At 40.8% G+C, this 22815-nt stretch overlaps 1 protein-coding gene and 1 long non-coding RNA gene across 8 annotated transcripts in view; one reads left to right on the forward strand and one right to left on the reverse strand.

Moving 5' to 3' along the window:
• Nucleotides 1-22815, forward strand: part of ERC1 (ELKS/RAB6-interacting/CAST family member 1) — a 507898-nt gene that overhangs the window by 457321 nt on the left and 27762 nt on the right. For 5 of the 7 annotated variants that reach the window (XM_075941054.1, XM_075941075.1, XM_075941087.1 and 2 more), the window contains one exon: nucleotides 19473-19661. In XM_075941054.1, coding sequence (XP_075797169.1) covers nucleotides 19473-19661 — 189 coding nt within the window. Of the gene's footprint in view, nucleotides 1-921; nucleotides 989-19472; nucleotides 19662-22815 lie in introns of those variants that run through there. The other 2 variants (XM_075941081.1, XM_075941103.1) reach the window with 1 other exon arrangement.
• LOC142831292 (uncharacterized) overlaps nucleotides 1-22815 on the reverse strand; it is a 128774-nt gene that overhangs the window by 41480 nt on the left and 64479 nt on the right. The window lies entirely within an intron of this gene.

Raw genomic sequence — 22815 nt, forward strand, 5'->3', positions numbered from 1 at the left:
AATGAAAGTAGAAAATGGAGGAGTCTAAACACATACACACTTGGATGTGAATGGTTAACAAGTGAGGGCTGGAGGTGGGGGCGCTGCAGCCCAATTGAAGCAGTCCCTGTCTGTGGCAGGGGCCTGCTCCATACCAGCTGGGTTAGAGTGGTTCCTCCACCCACCCCTTTTTTATTGGTTAACAGGTTAAACATTATTCTTAACCAGTTAACCTATATATATATATATATATATCTCCACACCAGACTCCTTCTTAAAATCATAATGTTAAAAGGTGTTGAAGAAATGGTGTTCACTGCTCTGAAAAGGATAAAAGTGTTGCAGACAGAGAAATGAGTATAAAATGTTCATACTCCTTAACCACCTTCCTCACTCCTCTTCCCTAATTTCTTGGAGTTGTAAATGAAGAACCTTGTGAATGAGTGGCTTGAGGCCTCCAGGACCCTCTTTGCAGGTGTCAGCCGTATTTTCTTTATGAGAAAAGGATTATCAAGATTGCAGTTCAAAACAGTGGTATCCAAATCTCTGTTTCCGTGTGAGAAGAAGAGTATCTGCTATTTTGCACGCTGAAATGTTGTAGTGAAACAAGAGTCTTTTCCAAATGCATATGACACACCTGACTGAAAATGAAGGCATTGGTAGCATGAACAGGTTAAGAACCAAAAGAATGTATATAAGATAGCAGTTTATGTAAACAAATTCTGAATAATTGATCACAGTTTAAAAGAGAATTAAGAAAGCTGTTTCCAATGGTGAAGTAATTGGAAAACAGCAGAGCAGAGGACACAGGGAGTTGGAGACCACTTTTTTCCTATTAGTACTACTTCACAGTTATGCCTGTACTTTAAATACTAACCAAGTCTTTATTTCATTCCCATGCTGCTCTGGGGCTTCTTCCCCTTATCATCTCTCAACCAATAGGATGAGGAGGAGGGTATTTGGGCATAGCCAATCAGATGCTCTTAGTTCAGCCACTTTGTTCAGAACGGTGAGAAACAGCTTTCCTTACCAGTAGAAAAGTTTCCCACAGTCACTCTTGCATCTTGCTTCTGTGTGATTCATGAAATTTGGGTGTGTTTCCTTTCCTTTTCTCACGTGGTCTATGCATGTGGATGTTTCCTACTTAATTATTGTGTTTTTTATTTCTTCTTTGTGTTAAGAATCAAGTTATTGTTTCAAGACATTATGGGGAGAACTTTCCAGGGCATGTAATTGAGTTTATATGTGTATGTGCAAAGCAACACCATGATTCATGTGAGAGAGAGAAGGAAATGTGTCCCATGCAATGTACCATTAACTTCATGTTGGAAAATGGTTCCAATCAGACCCTTTTTGTTTTTTCACAAGAAATGTACATTGTATCCAAGCCTTTCTTAAATCCTGGTCAATAACGAATGAGCTCAGAGGTAATATTTCTACCTGGACAATACATATTTTGAGCATGTTAAGCTCAGCTGCTGAAAACAGTGCCAGATAGATGACCCAAAGCACTAAGTTGCTCCAAATATATATTAACTCAGAGGAGGTGGCTATTAATAATGACTATTCAGAATAAGGAACTCTTAGAAAGTGAATAGAAAAAATAAGATTTTTTCTATTTCTTGCTACACTCCCTTGATTAATTGCCAAATTACACAAGTATCATTGCACAAATCAATCAGCTGGAAAATTTATTCCACCTTTGACAGTCAAACTTTAATTTCATGCCTTGGGGTTTGAACTGAGGAAATCCCTTTTATGGAAAATAATTGATAATGTGATTAATTCACACTCCTTGGTGATCTCACACTCCATTTGAATCACTTCTCTTGCAATGCTTCTGTATTCGTGTATGGTGTTAAGTGTGTAGGCAATTAGGATGTGTGTAAAGCTCTTGCTGAAGAATGCCATTAAGGATGGAGAGATGAGGTAAGTTGATGGTGAAAAGGAAGAAAGCACTTGGAAGGTAGGAGACGTTCTAAATGATGTTCCTGCCAAATTAAAAAGCCAATGTAGTAGATAGATAAAGATCTTCCCATTAGCCAGCCTGTGAACTGAGAAAGGGATAAAACTTATGAAAATGAGTGTGTTGAGTCTGTCTTTATCATTTTCACAGACTAGCTTTTTGCCAAATTAAGGCATATGTGGGTTGCCTGTCTGTTAAACACACTGCTTTCTATTCAATAAATTTTCTTCAGCTTCCATACCACACCAGAAAAGCAAAGAGGAAACACTACACAATATTATGAGGATAATGTGGTGGCTAGATGCCTCTCCTCCCAGGTATCCCCACAGAGAACCCTGTGTCAACCACAAGCCTTTCATATATATCCCTGCGGAGGGAAGAATGTGAGTTTAATTAATGCTCTCCAACCCAGCAGTCCCTAATGTGATAACATTTTTAACCAGTGTTCCATGTATGCTAGGAGAGAATTTGCCACAGCCTTTCCTACTTCTTATATGTTAGAAAGCAAAGCCATGTTGCCACAGAGGCCATTTTTAGTTTTGTAGATGTAAACTTTAGTTAATTTATTCAAGATTATTAACATAAGAGATTGATAGCACAGGGAGTCAGCTTTGGTTTTTTTCAAGAAATTGTTCTAGCCTTGGACATCAATACACCTCTGGTGAGTAGGGTAGAAAAAAGTCTTGTATACATGGTGCATTAGTGTGCTCTAAAGGGGAATAAATTCTAGTGTGCACTAGAGCGTTTCACACCATATGGACCCTGCTGGTCCACGAGGCATAAGGGAGCGGTCGACAAAGGCTTCCCCTGTTGACCGATCCACATCTCGACTCGCGCGCTATGCCGACGATCAGCTGAGCCGGCACAACGTGACGGCCATTTTTATTTTAATGAAGCCAGGGATATTTAAATCCCCGCCTCATTGACTATGTCGGGTAGCCTATTTTACATGCCTCCATCGGCAGAGATATGTAGTCTAGACATACCCTAAGAGTTCTGCTGTTGATGCTAACATAGCTCTATTTCAAACAGCACTACATAAATGCTCAGGTTTTGGGGTACTTTTGCAGGCCCCCACTTCTGCAAAGATAGAGGAAGTAAGGGCAGCAGGAGGCACATGTCAAGGCTCCTTCCCCACTCTGGAAGAATAAATGCAGAAGTGGGGGCCCACATAAGAACCCCAAAACCTTATCTTTCCAGGCTTTGGTTAAAAAAAACTTCCCCCCCAAAATCTTAACGTAGATTTTGGGGATAAAAACTCCGCTGCCACCACCCAAGTAATCATAAAGAAACCAGGGAAAGACTACTTGGGAAATCTCACCCCCTAAAGTAAAACCAGGACATAAAAATTAACCAATAACAGGTTAATAAAAGAAAAGAGAAAGAACTTTTATCATCACAATATTCCTGTTGCAAACATCATGACTAGATGGAAAAGTCACAAAGTAATACTCATGGTGGAGGAACTCCACCATGGGCCTAGAACTTAGTTACAAAAGAGAGCAAAGCCCATTTTTAAATGCACAGACATCAGATCCCATTTCCCAAACCATAAAACAATAAAACCTAACAGATTTATCTAAACTTTACCCTACTTACAGAAAGTGAATTCTTTTCTTGGAGGGACACGTTCTGTCTGACTCCCTCAGTAGCTGGGGAGAAACTGCCCAGGACAAAGGAGGGAGAAACCAAACATTCCTTTGTCCCAGTTTGAAATTCCTACCTACATTCCTATCGGCCAACTCTACCTAGGTTAGGTATTTTAACCCCGTAGTCCCTAGGTTGCTGGCTAACCCTCATGATCATGACACAAGGATTCTCTGGTCTGGCAACATCCATGGTCTGTCTCAAATGTTGCAGGACCAGAGAGTCCCGGTGGAGGGCCAGTGGCAAAGATCCCAGCAGGGCAGTGGGCTTCCCATAGTTAGATGTCCAACGGGATTGGGAGATCTCGTTCATGGCTGCCCAGCAGGACTGGGAGCCCTGCGGTAGCTTGGTGGGGCAGGGAGTCATGGCGTGTGGCCACCCGATGGGTCCCAAAGCCATGGCAGCAATGGTTGCCCAGCAGGCTTGATAGGAGAGTGGGGCTAGCAGGAGGTGGGGAACCGGCCGGGCCAGGAGGGCTGGTGGCAGGGATCCAAAAATGACCTTCCTTGGTAGGGCAAAATCCTTCATCTGGAACCGGTCAGGTCCCGAGGGTGCCGGACCAGGGAGGCGGTCCAACCTGTACTGTGTGATCAGAGATTGTAAATCTAACAGAAGTGCTTTACCTCAGTTAGTAGAGATAACCCAGTGTAAATATCATCTCTCATCCTGACACACTGACACAACCTTCACTGTAGCCTCACTGCCTTACCTTCTGGATTCTTTCCACCCTATCCTTTCATTCCCTGTAGGTGCTCTTATTCATTTATTTTGGGTACTTGTTTCTTTCATTCTTTCTTTCTTATTTTTATGAGCATCAACTCTGCCCTTTTATCCTTCTGAAGTGTTACATTCTGCTACCCATTGGCACTGGGAGTGCCGTAGTTGGTTTTTTTCTGTTTCTAATAATAATGTGATTTTATGTATGCTAACACAAGAGTAGGCACATCTAATCCTGATTCAGACAAAGAAAATGAAATAATCCATGCATAAACTTCTCATGTATGTAAACTATCTCATGTATTTTATATTTGGTCCAGTTTTCTAGGTATGTCTTGCCATGCTGCCAGCTAAGTCTAATAGGCTACATCTAGATACATGCCTCTTTCAAAAGAGATCGTCTAGACAGCCACAAGAGTTTGAAAAAGCAATCCGCTTTTCCAAGAGCGAGTACCCAGTCAATTTGGACACTCTCTTTCGAAAAAGCTCTGTTTGCATTCAAGAATGCCTTTTTTCAAAAGAGCTCTTTCGAAAAAAGGCATTCTTCCTGGTAAAAGTAGGTTTACCGATTTTGAAAAAAGGCCACATTCTTTCAGTTTAACTTCAAAAGAATACTACAGCAGTCTAGATGTAGGTGAAGTTTTTTTGGAAAAAGGCCACTTTTAAAAAAAAAATTCCCATAGGCTATGTCTAAACTACATTCCTCTTCTGAGAGAGGAATGTAAATGAGCCTGATCGAAAATGCAAATGAAGCACGGATTTACAAATCTCGTACTTCATTTGCATAAGTACATGAGAGCGCTTTTTCGAAAAAGGGCTTTTTAAAAAAGAAACCGCAGACTAGATGGGGTTTTTTCGAAAAAGGGTTTTTTTTCTGAAAGAACTCAGTCTAGACTGTGGTTTCTTTTTCGAAAAAGCGCTCATGCGATTATGCAAATGAAGCACGAGATTTGTAAATCTGCACATTTGCATTTTCAATCGGGCTCATTTATATTCCTCTTTCGGAAGAGGAATGTAGTTTAGACGTGCCCATAGTGTGAGAGGAGTGTTCATCATCCTCACATATTGCCAGGTCTTCTTGCTGTTCTTTGTTATAGGCATTAGGTATACAGTGTATCATTCCAAAGTCTAGATGAAATCAGTTCAATGAAAGCAGCATGTGTAGTACTGACAACAAACTGAGGGAGTAAAAGAGAAGCAGGAGTTATAAGATGCAGAGGTGGAAAGAAGTAAAAGCACAAGATGTGAGAACAGAAATATAGATTGGTAAAGAATTATGTCCTACATTGTAGCTCTGAAAAACTGAGATGTTTGTCTCAGTATGTAATTCTTATGTCTCAACTATGTGTCCTGTTGTATGAGGTTCTCAATTTTCTGTCCAATGGATACTGGCCATCAAGAGAACTTGAAATAAACCTCTTTGGACTTCATTCTCTGAATGCAACTTTTATAAACGTGTGCCAACACCCCTGCCTCCCCTCCCCCCGAATTCATCAATGTGCCTGCTAAGGAGTAAAATATTTGATTTTGGTGTACATGAAGGTCACGTAGGTTGGGAGAAGGTCTGTCTCTACAACCCAGAGACTCTTGTCTTAGATTTCTAGTGCATCCACTTACAACTTGGCAGTGGCCTGACGTTATGAAGTATGTCTCCCACAGCACCCACTTAGGATTAGATGCGGACCTGAAGTCACCCAGACAGATAGTATGTTCTTTTATGTCTGCCGTCAACTGAGCATGGTTTCTCCCATTTAGGTCCTCACTTCAGGCCTGTCACTCCAGACGTGTGAGGCAAGGTGGGGCTCTGATCTGGCGCGTATTGGGTTTGTACACCCAGTCTCACAAGGTCAATCCTCTCTGACCCAGCCTTACCACTACAAAGCACCATGTTGGCCCTGTTGGGCATATTGTGGCTCCCTTTCCACAACATCTGGGAGCTGGTCTCCTTCCTGTCCACCATTTGCAGAGGGAGAGCACAAGAGTCACTGGCATAGGAGGAAATGGCACTAGAACTTCTGGTACAATAAATACCCTTCATTTTCTAGGAACTTATCACTGTGTTTCCTGATCAAAGCCATCTCTCTGGCTCTTGTATCATCCCCCTATGACTTTAAAAAAATGTTAGAAGCTACTTGTCCACATTACTAGTACTGTTGACAGCACAACATCTGTAAGTGAAGATAAAGCTCACAAACTTTTTGATATTTTGCTCTCATCTGTTCCTTCTAATGTAGCTCTATCTATGAATGAGAGGGCATTTTAGACCCAATCAGGACACTGTGGTGGACATCAGCTATACTACCAACTCTGGCTATGACAGCAGAAAAAAAGACATCATATACCCCAAAAGAGGTTTGAACAGTTTGGCATACATGTTGACACTTGGCACTATGGTAGTTTCTGCAGTCAGTGAAAACATCAAGCAGACCAAGAACACCACTAAAGAAAAAGATTCCCCCAAAATTGGACTTATTTGGTGGAAAACTTATCAGCGTCAGGGCAGCTAAGAATTCCCAATTACAGGTCCTTATTTGAAAAATACCCTATCCCAAATGAGATAACTTTATCTCCATTCTTAGCCAAGCTTCTAAGAAACTCTAGAGAGACGTTAAAAACCATATTTCAATGTTGTAATAAAAACATTGATACAAGCAGCTGTGAATGCATTTAATTCAGCAAATCAATGGTTAAATTCATGTCCACCGCTGTGACTGCTACATTTTCTGGCTGGAAGTATCTGTCAGTTTGTACATTGAAGGTACAGAATTATTCAGCACGTACAGTCATTGTGCTGCATTCCCTTAAGTACTCCAGAGCTCTGTTCTTGACATGTGAAACTCAGCCCTAAAGTACAGGCTCTTAGATACCAGGAACAACGGTAGCAGAAGACACCTATCTACACTCAACACAAACTTTTTCTAAATACCTGCCCAAGCAGCAAGATTTTCTTGGACGAGACTATCATCTTCAGTGATTAGTCACTCTATATCTGTTTCCATTTAACATGTTTGATGTGAGGCTCAAGAGCCACACGTGAACCACTAGAAAACTTCCCTAAGCCCTCTACCTTTGGATGCTGACTTGATTTCTTCCTTCAGGCATCAGCTCTGATAGAAACAGATAGTTATCACGGATGGCTATACCATCCAGGCTCAGTCCCTACATCCCATATGCCCCATCCCTGTTCAGGGACCTTTATGAAAATTAGCCAAAATAAGTGGCATTCCTTTTTGTCTAGAAATTTACTCAGAAGATGGTAATCAATTGTGTAAAATCAGATCTGACCACTACAAAAATAATTTTTTCTAACTTCCAGGTCATCTATCAGCTTGCATGTATGTGATGTCATTAGTGGTGATGCCATATGTCAGAAAATATATTTGAAACCATTAACCAGACTTCAAGTGAATCCATTATAAGGCTGGCTAAGACATCTCCCATCCTATGTGCATGTCAGGGTGCACGCTCCCACCGTGCCTCAGTGCCCCCTGACTGTCCTCATCTAGCCCCTCTCAGGGCAAGTTACAGTCTGTACGGGTTGCTCATCATTGGCATTGGGGTTACCTCTACTGCCCCGCTCACCTAGGCTGCGTTGTAATCCGCCTCTGAACCCTGGGCCTTGCCTCCGGCCCCTAGCCAGGGGGAGTCTTGGCTGGCCCTCTCCCAGCCCTAGCTGGCTATCCCCAGCTGGTCTCCCTCCTGGGAGCTCCTGCTTCCTCTGCAGTCAGCCCTTCACTGGTTCACCCCTCTAAGCAAACTGTGCTCCTCTATATAGCTGCCGTCTGGGCCCTCACTCACCCTAAAGGCTTCAGCTGGCCTCTCCAAGCCAACTGTGCTGCACTAGATAGCTGCCAGCTGGGCTCTCACTTGCCCTAACAGCTTCAGCTGGCCTCTCTGTTCCCAGCCCCCGCTCAGGGCCTGAGTTCTGTTCTTAAAGGGCCAGTGCAGGGCAGGCGCTCTGTCACAGTGCACTAAAATAGTGATTAGACACAAAAAATGTTTAGAAAAGGGTACCTTACTCCATACCTCCTCCAACTAAAATATTATTCAAAGATGCATCAGGACATCTTGGGGCACACACCTGGAACTCTTCCAGATACAAGAGCTTTGGTCTCAAAGGGATTAGATTCTTCATGTAAATTCCCTAGAATTACAGGTGATAGGATTAGTTTGCATAGTATTCCAGCTGTTCTACAAAACTCCACAGTACAAATTCTCAAACATTACCTCTGCCGTGTACTATATAAATAATCAAGGAGATGGCCACTCATCATCCCTGTGCTATGAGGCTATCAAGTTAACGGACATTGGTATTAACAATGCTCTTCATAGAGTGAGACTTCTTGAGCAGACAATCCATCATCAACCACAAGTTGTCTCTGAGTAGCTCCATCCTCAAAACATTTTTTATCAGCGGAGGAGACCCATTACAGACATTTTGCCACCAAAGAAAAAATAAATTATTGTAAAGGCAGTGTTCATGTAGCTATATCGGTCCCATGACACTAGAAAGACAAGGTGGCTGAAGTAACATCTTTTATTGGACCATCTTCTACTGATGAGAGATGAGCTTTCAGGCTACACAGAGGTATTTTTCAGGTCTGGGAAAGGTACTAACAGTGTCATTGCTATCTACAAGATCGAATAGACATTTACACTAAACTCTCTGTTCGAGCTTTTATTTGATCCAGTGAAAGATATTGCCCCTCAAACTTTATCTAATACAAAAGTTCAACCTTTTGTTCTGTGGGAGGCATTATTCAGAGATCTTCAGAGACTCCTGTTTGATGGGGAGGGGTCAAATCTTTGGTGCATTTCCACCAATACCCTTGATTCCAAGAGTCGTGCAAAATAAAACAGGATGCAACAGTTCTGATCCTGGTCAAGACAATTCAGACAAATGTCTTCTCAAAATTACTGTCTAGTCTTCTGTACAACTTCCAGACTCTCCAGATATAATATCACAGAATCAAAATTAGACATTTCATCCCAATCCAATGTCTCTGTATCTGACAGCCTGGATATTTGCTTAAGTACAACAGACAGAGGCTGCTAACTTCCTGTACTAGTGCAAGAGATCCTGCTGCAAAGTAGAAAGCTCTCCATAAGGAAGAAGTAAAAAATGGCAGCCTAACAGAATTTTGAACCATTGAAGGGCCTTATACCAAACATCCTTGACCGTGTTCTACATTTAAAATATTCGTAAATTCATAGATTCTCGAACCAGAAGAGAATTTTGTCATAATCAAGACTGCCCTCCTATATAACACAAATCCAAACTTCCTAAATAAATAATTCCTAAAGTATATCTCTTAGAAAAAATCCAATCTGGGCTCTTTCAATTCCATAAAAGTCTCACCTATGTCAGTTGTGGTATGCCACCATCCCATAGAGTCACTCAGTTTTTGCATGCCCCATGATATAAAAAATAAGGATTTACTGTATGCTTCTTCACCAGTAAGAGAAGCTACTCCAATGTGGAATATCAATACTGTCTGCAAAGCTCACCTTTTTGCACCTCTTTCTAAAAGCACTTGACACTGCCTTACTCTTCTTTGCAATTCCCATTACATTTGCCTGAAAGGTCAGTAAACTCCAAACTCTCCTGGCTGACCCTCCTTAGAGTCTTGCCTAGTGGATGGAGTACTGGAATAGAATACAGAACATCTTCTATTCCTAGCTTTGCAACTGACCTGCTAGGTGACCTTGAGCAAATCATTTTCTCTCTCTGTGCCTCAGATTTATCATATGTATTAAAGGAGTGATGGTACTAGCCTTCTTTGTAAAGTGCTTTGAGATTGGCTTGTGAAAAGTGCTGTATAAGAGTTATGTATTACTGTTTTACAACATAACATTCCACAGAGATCAGGTGATGTTGAGACCTCATTCCTACTTTATTCTCAGAGTTGTGTTGGAATTTCATTTGAAGCAATGTGTTAATTTATTTGTTAAGACCCCACTCCTCATCAGGAGATATGAAACTCTGTATCTTGGGTGTTTCAAGAGCTTTGTTATGCTACCTTGATGGAATAAAAGCCTTTTGGACTTTCTCCTCAGCTTTTTATTGCCCTCTCTGGTGCTTCTAAGCCATCTCTCAGAGTAGTACAAAATAAATTATTCAGTATATATGAATGTGCTATCATATGGTCCTCCAAATAAAGCTTACTCCATTAGAGCATAAGCTGGGTCTTTTCCTTGCTTCAGGAACATCCCTATATGTGAAAATGGCAAGGCAGCTATGTGGAATAATCATCTTACTTTTGTTAAACACAATGCCTTTTAACCTGACAGCAAGATCAGATGCCAAATTTGGTAGGTCACTGTTACACTCATTTTTCAGTTAGTTACAATCAGGGCTCCTCAGTACCACTTTCCAGATAGGTCACTGCTTTTCAGTCACCTAGATTCGACCCCACAGACACATATTGGAAGAAAAGAATATTAGTTACCTTACAGCAACTGTGATTCTTGAGATGTTGGCACAACTCATCTTCCATTCCCACTTTTTGTTGTCCTCCCTATCTGGGATTCAGAGAGAGAACTGAGCAATGGCTGGATCTGGTCTGGACTTTTTACCTTTGGCAGGGGGGGCACAAGGGATGCTGTTGTTCCAGAGATTCTGATCTTTCATGCATGGTATGTATGCACACCTGTAATGAGATCCATACAGGTGAGATTTTGACAAATCATCATTACTATAAGGCGGTTATTCTTTCCAAGCCTTTCCTGCCTGCTGGATCCATACTGCACTTGCTCTGCTGTAATTCCATTGGCTCTGTTGAAAGCTTGTCCTTCCTAGTGCCTTGACCACTGGGGTGTAAGTATCAGTGCCATAACAGTAAAGTGAATATTGACTGTTCCAGTTTTCAGTAAGCAATTTATGAATCTGATAATTTTGTCCTATGTTTTATCATCTACCATTCTGCTGACAAGTCATTTTCTTCCCACCTTCTGTCTTAGTTCATTGCCCACTTTAGCATATAGTCCTTCATCCTGATGTGTGACAACTTTTATTCTTCTGGGTTGTACTATTCCAGACTAACATACATTCCGTCCCTTGTCGTGCATTCTGTCCATTACCCTCCTTTCTACTTCATACATTATTTCATTAACTGGTTTTTCATTCCATGCTAATTTGTTATCCTCAAGATTATTTTTTGTCTTTTATGTCTTATCAACAAGCACAAAAGAACCAATCTTTTTGATCCTCTTCTTGATTTTGAGATGATGAAACAAAGATTTCCAGATGGAATTTTGTAATCTGCAGGTCTGGGATGAATTAAATGATCACAATTGAAGTGTAGCTCCATTGTAACATCTTCCTAGCACCCTAACATATCAAAGAAAAGCACAAATAGAGACATATTTTCTAAAACATTCAAAGCAGATGGCTCATTTCTGTTAATAGAGATTTGAGTTTTTTCATCAAAATACTTGCAAGGATTTCATTCATTTCTACCAATGGAGATTGTTCCCTGAGTTCCATAATTGCCTTGTATCTTCTCTTTCCTACAGGTGAACAAGTTCTGTTGCTGATGGTTTGGTTTTTGTAGAAACTTCGGATTGTGAACCCAAACATCTTGATTTATTTCAGGCCTTTGCCATAACTGGTTTGGCTTATGGCACTGTGTTGAAATCATTGGTCACTTTCCTATTATTTCACCATGCAGGGCTCTTGTTGTTTTTGTCTGCCTTTTGGAAGGCAGACATGCAAGCCTAAAAATTTCTGTGTATGATGAGTGAATAGTTGTCACAAAGTATCCTGAAATATCAATACTGCATCTTTAAAAGCGCCCGCTATTTCCTGAAATAGCAGGCGTGCTATTCTGGCATCCCTGTAACCACTATTCCATGAGAGTTAAGGGATTTGTCAGAATAGTGCCTTATTTTGAAACTTGGCGCTGTGTAGAGAGTACCAAATTTCAAAATAAGCTCTTTGATTTAGACTCAGAATAAGCCATGCAATTTTCACTATACAAATTGCGTAGCTTATTCCAACAGAAGAGTGCTGTCTAGATGCACCCTTACATCCATGAGATAAGTACATATATGGGAATAGCTGAAGCAAGACAGGGTGCATTTTTTCCAGTACTATGAGGAAATTTCACAAAAAATAAGAGTAGCAATATGTTTGAGCATTAATAAGAGTATGAAGTTCTTTTCAGTACTATGAAAATACATTTGTCAGGGGAGTGACTAAAATAAGAGCTGATAAGGGCATGCAGCCAGTGTAGAAAAGCTGTACTTTCCTGGCTGGTAAAGACCATAATTACTGAGAGATGCACCAGGATTCACAGTTCCCACTCCCAGTAGACTGGCCCAAGCAACCAGACCTCATTCCTCTGCTTGAATGTACAGTATAGCACACTTGAATGTACAGTATAGCACACAACCAGAGATGAATCCAAGAAACAACTACACAGTGGATTCATGTGACATTGGTTGAAAAGGTACATGTGGCTAAAAGAGCACTGTGCATACAGATTATTAGAGAGAGGAGAGACAGAGATTCATCTCATCAATGGGATGGATAGCTGTAATTCATCTGAACAGGAAAAGCAAAGACTGTATTCCCGGGTGATTACTTAAAGAAGAGTTTCTATTTCTGATCAGTTCTATAACAGACTACAAGGGACAAACGAGTACAGAAACTGAGCAGATCTTCACAGTGTACACAGTTAAGTTAGTTAGTTAATGCCTATTACACCTGCTGGCGTGTAGGGCAGCAACGAAGGTTCTCCATTTTTGTCTGTCTTTGGCCATTTTCCTCAGTGTGTCCCAGTTATAATTCATTCTCTTCATGTCTGCCTCAACAGTACACCGCCATGTTGTTTTGGGCCTCCCACGTTGTATAGTGCATTTGATATATTTGTAAACAAAGTCTGTATCTGCTACTGCTCCCTGTTGTTCTTTGTAATGCGACGAAGGAACTGATGAAACACCAGAACAGTAAAGAAAAACTGATATTTAACATATATTGTGAGGTGTGGTCTCTGGTCACTGTTACATATTAGAGAATCAGCTGCTGGAAGGTGTGTGTGATGAAAAGCACAGACACCATCTGGCTCTATTTCTTTATTATCCCCCCTTTTCAAAGTCCCTCCCCTCCTGCAAAAAGGATACAACCAACATAAAATCTAATGAAGTGTGTAGGATCAGAAATTTCACTTGCCCCCAAGTTACACCCAGAAGACTTATGTGGGGGGGAAGCAAGTATTTAAACCAGGGGTTTCACCACACAATCAGCAAACAGTTTTCTCAGGGTGACTGTCTTACCATTTTCATTAGCCAGGGGGAACACTTTCCCTCTTCTGTGCCAGTAATGTCATACACTAAATACCTCACCAGTATGTCTATCCTACTTACCCCTTGGTTTGAATAGCAGTGTGGAGCTATAGCATCATTGAAATTATGTGGTTACCAACCCCCCATTCCTCCCTCTCTCAATCCTGCTTTGTTCCAGAACTGTATTGCAGAGCTGCCAGACCCCAAGACATTTTTAGAAAAGAAAAAACAAGACAAAAAGAAACATGTTTGAAGTTGCCATGTTCTGATCTCATCTTGCCCTAAAGTCACTAACTTCCCTGCTTTTCTTCAGTTAATAATGAGACTGACATTGTACAGTAAAGTGCATTAAAGACAGAGACAGACCAGGGCTACATGTATGCACTGTGATACTCACCATTTTGGGGGGCAGAATGTCACTATACATGTTAGTGAAAGTGATGAGTTAACAATATAGTCAAATTCCTATGTGCAAACAGCCCCTACGGCACTGTCAAAGCACCTCAATCCTGTATTATACTACTTCCTGCTCTTCTAGTAATAACTCCCCACATATACACTTCTGTCAGTATACCTCAGTTCTGACCTACAGCAGTCCCTTCTGTTGAAAGCCTGTTTCTCCATTTAACTCAGACAGTATTCCTAAATTTGCCCCTGTTGTTCAGATCCCCACAGCCTTTTGTAAGTGGAGACTGCCAGTGGGAGTTAAAGAGGGTAATAGGTTTGTTATCGGTCAGATCTCTGTAAAAAGCTAGGGATTTTATTTTAAAAACTTTTAAAATCCTGAGCAGAACAACACTGCAATTCTTTTGGATTCATCTTCCTGGAAGATTTTACTCTGTAAACGGGGAGAGTTGATGGAGACTGCAACTTTCCTTCTTTTGTGTTTTCCCTGTTTTTTCCCCCCAGAGTTTGGATTTTTCCCAAGATGAAGGGAGTGAGCTCTGGAAAATGTTAATCTGTGGGATTTGTTCATGGTGTATAAAAATTTCAGAAAGAATGTTTTAAAAATATGATTTCCTGATTGGCTCTGGCAGAAATGATACTGAGAAGCAGCTCTGCCAAAGCAGCCAATATCCCTTCCAACTTCTCAAATGGTTTCTTGTTCCTTTGTTTTGGTTTGTTTTTGCGAGGAGTGTGACGGAAAGTAGATTTTAACCCATGTTTCTTGTAAGAAAAAACCTCAGGAAAGTGAACCTGCCCCTGTGCTTCAGTAATGCAGTCTCTCTGAAGAAACCAAGTGTCTCAGTGCAACAGCAGCAGCTGAACTTAGGTCAGGCAGTGTGTTTGAGAACTTTCTTCTGTTTCTATTTAAAATAATGAAGGGAAGACATGAGTGATAAATTGCGATGATTAGGGAAAAGCTTTGCATTTCCAGAGTTAAATTCATGCCTCGTATCACTCCTTCTGAACGTAGTGGTGACACCATGGCTGAATTTGAACCCTTGCAGTCATTGCTGAACAACCCAGAATCCCATAAACAAGAAACAGCATCTCAGGTCCTTGTGGAAATATTTCCAGACAATATCATTTTGTTTTCTTGCTTTTTCTCAGCTCTTTCAACAGAAGAAAGAAAAACCTTTTGGTTTGTATTTCAACAAATAGCCAAGATTTCTCCTCTTTGATAATATATCAAATCACAGATACATTTGTTTTTGCTGGGATTGCAACCACTAGCCAAACTCTCCACCCATCCCTACCTTCCACGTGCACTTTTTTAGACCTTTTTCTTCTTAAGTGCTCTTTGACAAGCAGTCAGATGCCTCAGATAGACATTCATGGCCTCATCACTGTCTGCTAGTGTTCAATGCTAGGTTTCCGGAGAAAATTTGCTATGCAGCAGTGTTCCATCATGTTTACTTTTATTTTGACCTCCAGAATATCTCCCAATTACACTGCCTTTCCTTTGTTTCATTGTTTCTATCTTGTTGGCACTTTGAGATAGATAGAAAAGAATCTGCAGACCCTCCTCTATCCCACTATACTATCAGTTCAGTGAATTACTTGATGGTGAAACTGAAAGCTTATGACCTACTTTGTTCCTCCATGGGTGTTACAATGCTATCCACAGTTTGCACACTTGATAGGACTGCCATGCTGCTGAACGGTTTTCCGCATCAGTCTTACTAGTACCAAGCATGAATATAGCAGAGTGTGCTGACTTTCCATAGCTGATGTGATCCACTATTTTTTTCTCTTTCCTCCTTCCATACACACATATAGTCATGCATTCACAATTACAGAAAAAAAAACATTACAGCATCTGATCAGCATGTCAGGCTCTGACAAGTATGAATGCAGTTACACCTACCGTAAAGTATTTCTTATTCTGTACCCATTTCTGGACAGTTATTGTCACAGTTGGGCCTTTCACATATCATTCTATATATTTTTGCATATTTATGTTTGATGTCTCTCAGAAAAACATTTGGAAACTACCGTCTCCATATTTAAGGTGTATTGGTTTCAGTAAAAGAAATAAGCAGACATTTGGATTGGTCTGTCCAACCACGTTAAGTGCAAATATGTCTCATCTGTGTTTTGTGACTATCACATCTAAGACAAATTTTTACTAAATTAAATACTGCAACTATCATAAAAGTTAACCATGACATAGCTACAGCAACTCCACAGTAAAGGTAGCAGCAGCTGTTTCATTCTTAGCCTTATTTTAAATTCTTTATATTTTTTGCAAAACTATAGTTAGGTTTTTTATAGTTAAATTTGTCATGATTAATCTGTCTGAAATTAAAGCTTTCTGGAAAATTTCAAGAAACCTGGACAAATTGTTCTTGAGTTTGTTTTGAAAGACATGCCTACATTTCTTTATCAGCTGATAACTTGAAGATAGTTTGCTCTTACTTCAGATTTTTCAGGCATTTAATGTCTTCACTTACATTGTAATACGTTTTTGCGGTAAGCAGAATAGATTTTCAACCTTAACTATGCAAGAACAGTATTTTGATCTTGAGGATAAATTGTGTGACTGTGTGTAAAAGAATTGTTAAACAGATTCTACTCTGTGGTCTGATGACAATGTTTGAAGTATACTATACTTATTGAAGACTGGCTGTTTTGGACAATATTTCCATGCCTTTAGGGAAGACCGGTCATCTAGTGTTTCCCTAGAAAGCTCTATGGCTGAATGCAGAAATGTGACCTGATTTGTGAATCCAGTGTTGCTCTGCCTTTCCACTTAGCAAGTGCTCTTGCACCCTCTTGAGATAAGATAGTGGCAGCTCTGCTGTGTGGGAAGTACAGTCCCTTTTGCTAAAGTGTCTGGCTCAAATTAGATATGGGAGGAACGCAGAGATAAAGGCATTTCTTACTTGACTGGCAGGATTTAATGAGCTCAATGGGGAGAAATGATTGCTCTGTGAACAACTCCGGGAGCTCTGTTAGTTAAGAACTTTCACACGCCTCATATGGCTAATCTCCACAAAGGTGGGACACCTCTTCCCAAAGTAAGCAGATGAGTGAACAGTCAGAATGTACTCTGCTTTTCAAAGAATCTTCTCCCTGAGAAATCAAGTTCTGTTTCTGTACTAAAATCCATTTTAATAATCAGTGGGATAATCCTGCTACTTCCTTATCACCCAGGGGTCTACTAAATAGTAATAGTTAGATAGATAGATCTACAACACTGACTTGTCAACTTGAAAACCACACATCCCATGCATGACTAATAGAATCTGTTATCTGAAAGAGAACACAAGGTGGTTAGGAAGTTTATTAAACACCCAGTCATTAGACATTAGCTTGTTCATGTCAATATTTCTATAAGTAATTATTTTGTAGGAAATGATGTCTCCATTGTACCTTGACCTGTAGATGAAGAGAAGAGCAACAAAGATAATGGACGACATCAAGAGAATCAGATGCCTCAAGTCAGCCATATTAGGAAAGGCAATTAATTTCAGACGAGGGCTTTTAGTAGGAAATAGTAGGGAAGATCTAAATTAGAAGAAATTGGGGGGATGAAATACTGCTATGTCAGGTGTTCACTAAATAGCCAAATCTAATAGATGTGCAATTGACTGAAATTCAGTTGTATTTGGACAAGGAAGAAAAACCTGAAGAATTATGTTGCTACTGGATTATATCTTCCCACTGCTCTGTACAAGGGTGGTTTAGTCCAATCCTGTTGTAACTTGCAGTGTTGCAATACCACAACTATAAATTATGTACACATATATACACTTATAATAAATGTTACCCCAGATTGGCAGATAGGGGGTTCCCATAGAACCTTATGTTCCCCATTTTATAGTTTGCTTAATGTTGTATCCTCTGTGCGCAAGATGCAAAAGCATGAACATGAGATAAATGTTCATCATTTTAGCTTTCCTGGCTTCTGGCTTGTCATATCATCCTCAAAAGATTTCCTAGTATCTAGCCTTCTTGTCCAGCCTCCCTCTCGCCTATCTTTCTATTTCTCTGCTTGTCATCTAGGGTTTCTCCCAAATTATTTCCTATGAAGTGTTAAAATGCTGCTGACCCTAACATTCTGCTCTAGGTTCCTGGGTGCTTCTGTGTCCTCATAAGAAAAAGGATTTTTTACACTCATTAACTACTTAGCTGTTGCTCTCAGCTCCTCTCACTCCACAGAACTTAATCCATTCAGTGTTGGCAACAAAAGAAGTGAGTCAGAACAGCCTGGTTAGAGGGGTAGGATTCTGTCTTTGTTGAAAATAATACCAGCACCCTGTTTCTGTTGACTCAAAGATTATCACGCTTCTCATTCATTAGCAGGGTCAGAGGTGTCCCATTGAAAAGACACCCTGATCCTGCTGACAGGCAACAGGTGCAGCCCCTGCCTTGTCTAAATGGGAACATTTGACAGTTGCCAGCATTCTGGCGAGGCTTTGCAACTCTCACAGCTGGTGCATGTCAGCAGATACAGCTTCAGCACCTCATTTCTTTGAGAGGAGGTGCACAGCCTGGCCCTTCTGCTTCCTTAATTTTTGATTGGCCACATTCCACAAAGCTAGAATTCTGCATGTTTAAATTTTAAACATACCTTTGTAAATACCTAGAACAGTTCAAACTAGTATTCTAGTTTAAACACAGTGAACGGTTGTGCATTTATTCATCTTCACTTCTCTCTTCATTCTCTACTTTTTGGTAAACAGTGACTTCAGAGAAGTGACTGGATGATTCCAAAGACATAGATTAGATTTATATTAACTAAAATAAAACTACTTGTTAGAGCACTGCATTTTTAGATCATCACATTAAGGTTTGCTCCTGTAATGACTGAATGTCATCACCATCTCAAGACTGTTTGGTGGGCTATGTACTTGACACAGTGTGTGCATAAAGTTTCTAATGTAGACGTGTCTGTATTTCAGAAACTTCACTTTTCAGTTCATGCTAATTGGCATCATTAGACGAGATCCCTTCAGAATAGGATGGTACATGTTGCTTTACACACATGGGAGGAGAATTTGTACTGATGTTTCCTTTGTTGTGGACAGACAATCTGTTCTGTGACTAATACAGGACTTCATTCTCCAGGTCTATCAATCTGGCACCTTTTACCCCAAAAGAAAATTAACTTTAAAAAATTAAAGTAGGGAGTATGTACAACACACACACTAAAACTATATAATTAATACTGTTTCAGTTCTCATTGTCTCTACTTTTCATACTAACAAGACAGCCAGCAGGACTATGCCCTCCCAGTGCTCCATTTCATCCTACTTTAGTGTAGTGTAATAGAGTTTATAGGACAGAAGGGTTTGGGGACTTTGTTCAGTGTTCTTTGAGCTTTTACATATTATTGGTTGTTGAGATTCATAACTTATGGATTGGTCTTTGACTTCTCAGGTGCTTGGATCTCAGGCCAACCCTGACTGTTCCTGTTTTCTTATCTCAGATAATTCAGCCCCTTTTAGAACTTGACCAGAATCGCAGCAAATTGAAGTTGTACATTGGACACCTGACAGCCCTCTGCCATGACCGTGACCCCCTGATTTTGCGTGGACTTACCCCACCTGCTTCCTACCACATGGATGATGACCAGGCAGCTTGGGAGAAAGAGCTGCAGAAGATGACCCAGGAACAGGTGAGCCCCTCTCCGGGTCCATCACTAGTAGAACTTCTGAAGTGCTTATACAGGTCTTGCTAATGTGACAGACATGCTGTGAAGTGAATCTATGAGAGGTGAATGCAGCTAGAAGAGGCTTATTTTGCAGCCGACTGCGAGACCGTTACCTTTTAAAACAATAGCAATTTAACCTTTATTAGGTATTGTACTTGTTTTACAGTATTTGTTGCAACTGAGGGCCTATTGCATTCACTTGGCCTTGGATAATATAATTACTCGATAAGAGCCATTCTGTTCACCTGTATATTATCTAAACTTTAATTCTCTAGGATAGAACACTGTGAAAAGTCACTTTTACTTAGTAAAGTATTTTAACCACCTTTTTAATAATCTAATCTAATCCCATGAATCTTAAATATTTTGTAGCTGATAGCATATTTACATTGTAAATTACAGAACAAATTTATTCTTAGGAACCAGCATTTTACCCCATGAATATGTACAGTATTTGTATACTCATTTCTCTGTAGCTACATATTCTAATACTATACATACTGTGTTTTTATTATTACAGAACCTAGAGCCACCACACAAAACTGGAGCCTCATTGTGCTAAGCACTATATGCACATAATTCAGAAATTCAAAAGAATATCTTTGGAAAACTTGGAATATCAAATTGAGGGTGGTTAATGAAGGCATGTCTGATGTGCTCATCGCAGTATGTGAAGGTGTGGGTTTGCCAAGCAATATTAATGCTTAGGCATTAGGGATGTGAAAGACTAGTCGACTATCCAATAAACAAATGCTTATCGGATAGTCAACACACCAGTCAACTAGTCACTTCCCCCACCTTGCTGCCTCTATCAGAGAGAGGCAGCAAGTGGGGGGGAAGATGAGGGATGCTTCAAAGCAACAATGCTAGATGGAACCTGGGGCTAGACCCTGGACTCCACACAGCACTGCCACGTTGAAACGCCACGTGCAGCCCACAGTGTTTCAATGCAGCAGCATCATGTGGAGGCTGGGATCTGCCGCTTTGAAACGTCGAGTGCAGCCTAGGCTCTATGGCTCTGCAGGCTCTTTGAAACTCCTCTGCTGATCCCAGGCTCCATGCAGCACTACCACTTTGAAATGCCACAGGGAGCATGGGGCCAGTGGGGGACTGCTTGAGGCCCCCGCTGACCCCATGGTCCCCGCAGCACTTTTGCCTTTGAAGTATAGCAACAGCCCTGAAACTGTTGCTGCACTTCAAAGGCGGAGGCGCCCTTATCATTTAATCAAATCAATTAGCCAATTAATCTAAATTTAACATCCCTATTAGATATGAAAGCCAGGATTGTTAAAAAATTGATGCCTACAGTTAGTCTCCTAAATTCATAATTAGGCATCTAAAATGAGCTGCTGCGTGCTCAGCAATTTTGAAAATCAAGACTCTTTCTTAAGTGCCAAAATACTTGGGAGTCTAACTTTAGACACCTATTTTTAAAATAGTGACCTAATACCTTATGCTCACATCAGAAATTGTGTTAAGACTCCTTTGTGCCCCATGAACTTCCATGTTTATTTTTTTCTCACATCTCCAGACAATTTCTTTCTGGACCATCAATATCTGTGTCATCAGGAAATGGGAACTTGCTGCGTTTTGATTTTTCTTTATTCAGTGAGTTGCAAGAATGAAAATGAAGGAAGGGATGAGGCATGGGAGTGAAATGAAGCCATTATATTGGAGCTTCCGGCATCTCATCGTCTCTTCTTAGAGTTAATGTTTACACAAAGCTCTCTTTATCTAAGACCATCAAATTCTGCTTACTCAGACAGCTGGAGTAGATTAAGCATATAGCCAGGAGAAAGAATGCACTCTTGACATTTACTCTATACATTCTTGTAGCAAACACACACAGTAGAACAGATATGTGGAAATAGACATATCTTGTATAGTGATTCACAGACTTTCTAGCTGCCAGTATATTGAAGTTAATTTTCAGTATGTTTAGCTACAGTTATATCATGTATTTGTAATGCCTTGTCTGTGAAATACATAGAGAGTTTTATGCAGGTAAACATGAGCTCACATTAAATGGGCCTAATGACATCATGAGACTTATATATGCAAACAACAGAACAAAGGATTCTGTTTTGCTTGGTATTTTGTCAAAGGCTATATTATAAAAAGATGGACTAAGGTATGCAATGCTGACAGAGTTAAAACCTTGCCATCATGCGATTAAGCAGATATAAATCTGCCTGATATAAATCTGCCTTCGATACATAGATGTATATGTTCTTTGAGTACTTACTCATGTCAATTCCAAGTGCACTGCACTGCGTGCACAATCTTTGGAAGGCTTTTCCCTAGCAGTCACGTTGGCTGTGGAGCCTCCTGGAGTGGAGTCTTCATGGCCATGTATTATAGGTCCCTGCTGACCCATTGCCTCTTCAGTTCCTTCTTACCACCAGTTACAGTCATTGGAGTAGCTTTCTCTCTCGCATTTGGAAGTGCTTCCCGATGATCTTCCTTCTCTGTCTGTAAACCTACTATATATTTGAGACTGTCTGTCTGTGTGTCCATCTGTCTGTTTATTCAAGAACTCCTCCTAAACTGTAAGAGCTAGGACCACCAAAGTCGGTACTCAGCTTCCTCTTATTATAACTTAAAGCAAGGTCAGGGTTTGGTTGTGCCAGGATAATGGGATGTGCCTGGGATGGGATTTCTTCTCATAAAACCATACAGAAAAGAGACAGACTCACCAGGTAGATAAAAGGGATTGGCTGTGGGCACATTCCACACCTACTCTCACTGTCCGAGTCTTGCCCGAGCCCTGAGCCTCCCACCCCATATGTGCCTTGTAGAGAGAGCGGGGAGGGTTGAAGCTCCCTTCCCTCCTCTTTCCCCTCACCCCCAATTCATTCAGGAACAGCCCAGGTAAGCAAAGGCAGTAAGTCCACACCCCCTTGCCAATGATGAGTAGCCATTTCAGACTGCAGTTTGCCCCTGAGGTAAGGGGCTAGCTGAAGACTGGCAGTGGGTCACTGAGGCAAGGTGGGCACAGGGCAGGGGTTGGCAATCATTTTTTACTGGGGAGCCACTTGAGAAAATTTTGAAGTGGCCCCAGGCCACCGGAAGGGGCAGGACCAGAACACTTCCATGCTTCCCTGCCCACAGACCCTGT

The sequence above is a fragment of the Pelodiscus sinensis genome, chromosome 1 (genome assembly GCF_049634645.1).
Source record: "Pelodiscus sinensis isolate JC-2024 chromosome 1, ASM4963464v1, whole genome shotgun sequence".
In the NCBI taxonomy this organism is placed as follows: domain Eukaryota; kingdom Metazoa; phylum Chordata; order Testudines; family Trionychidae; genus Pelodiscus; species Pelodiscus sinensis.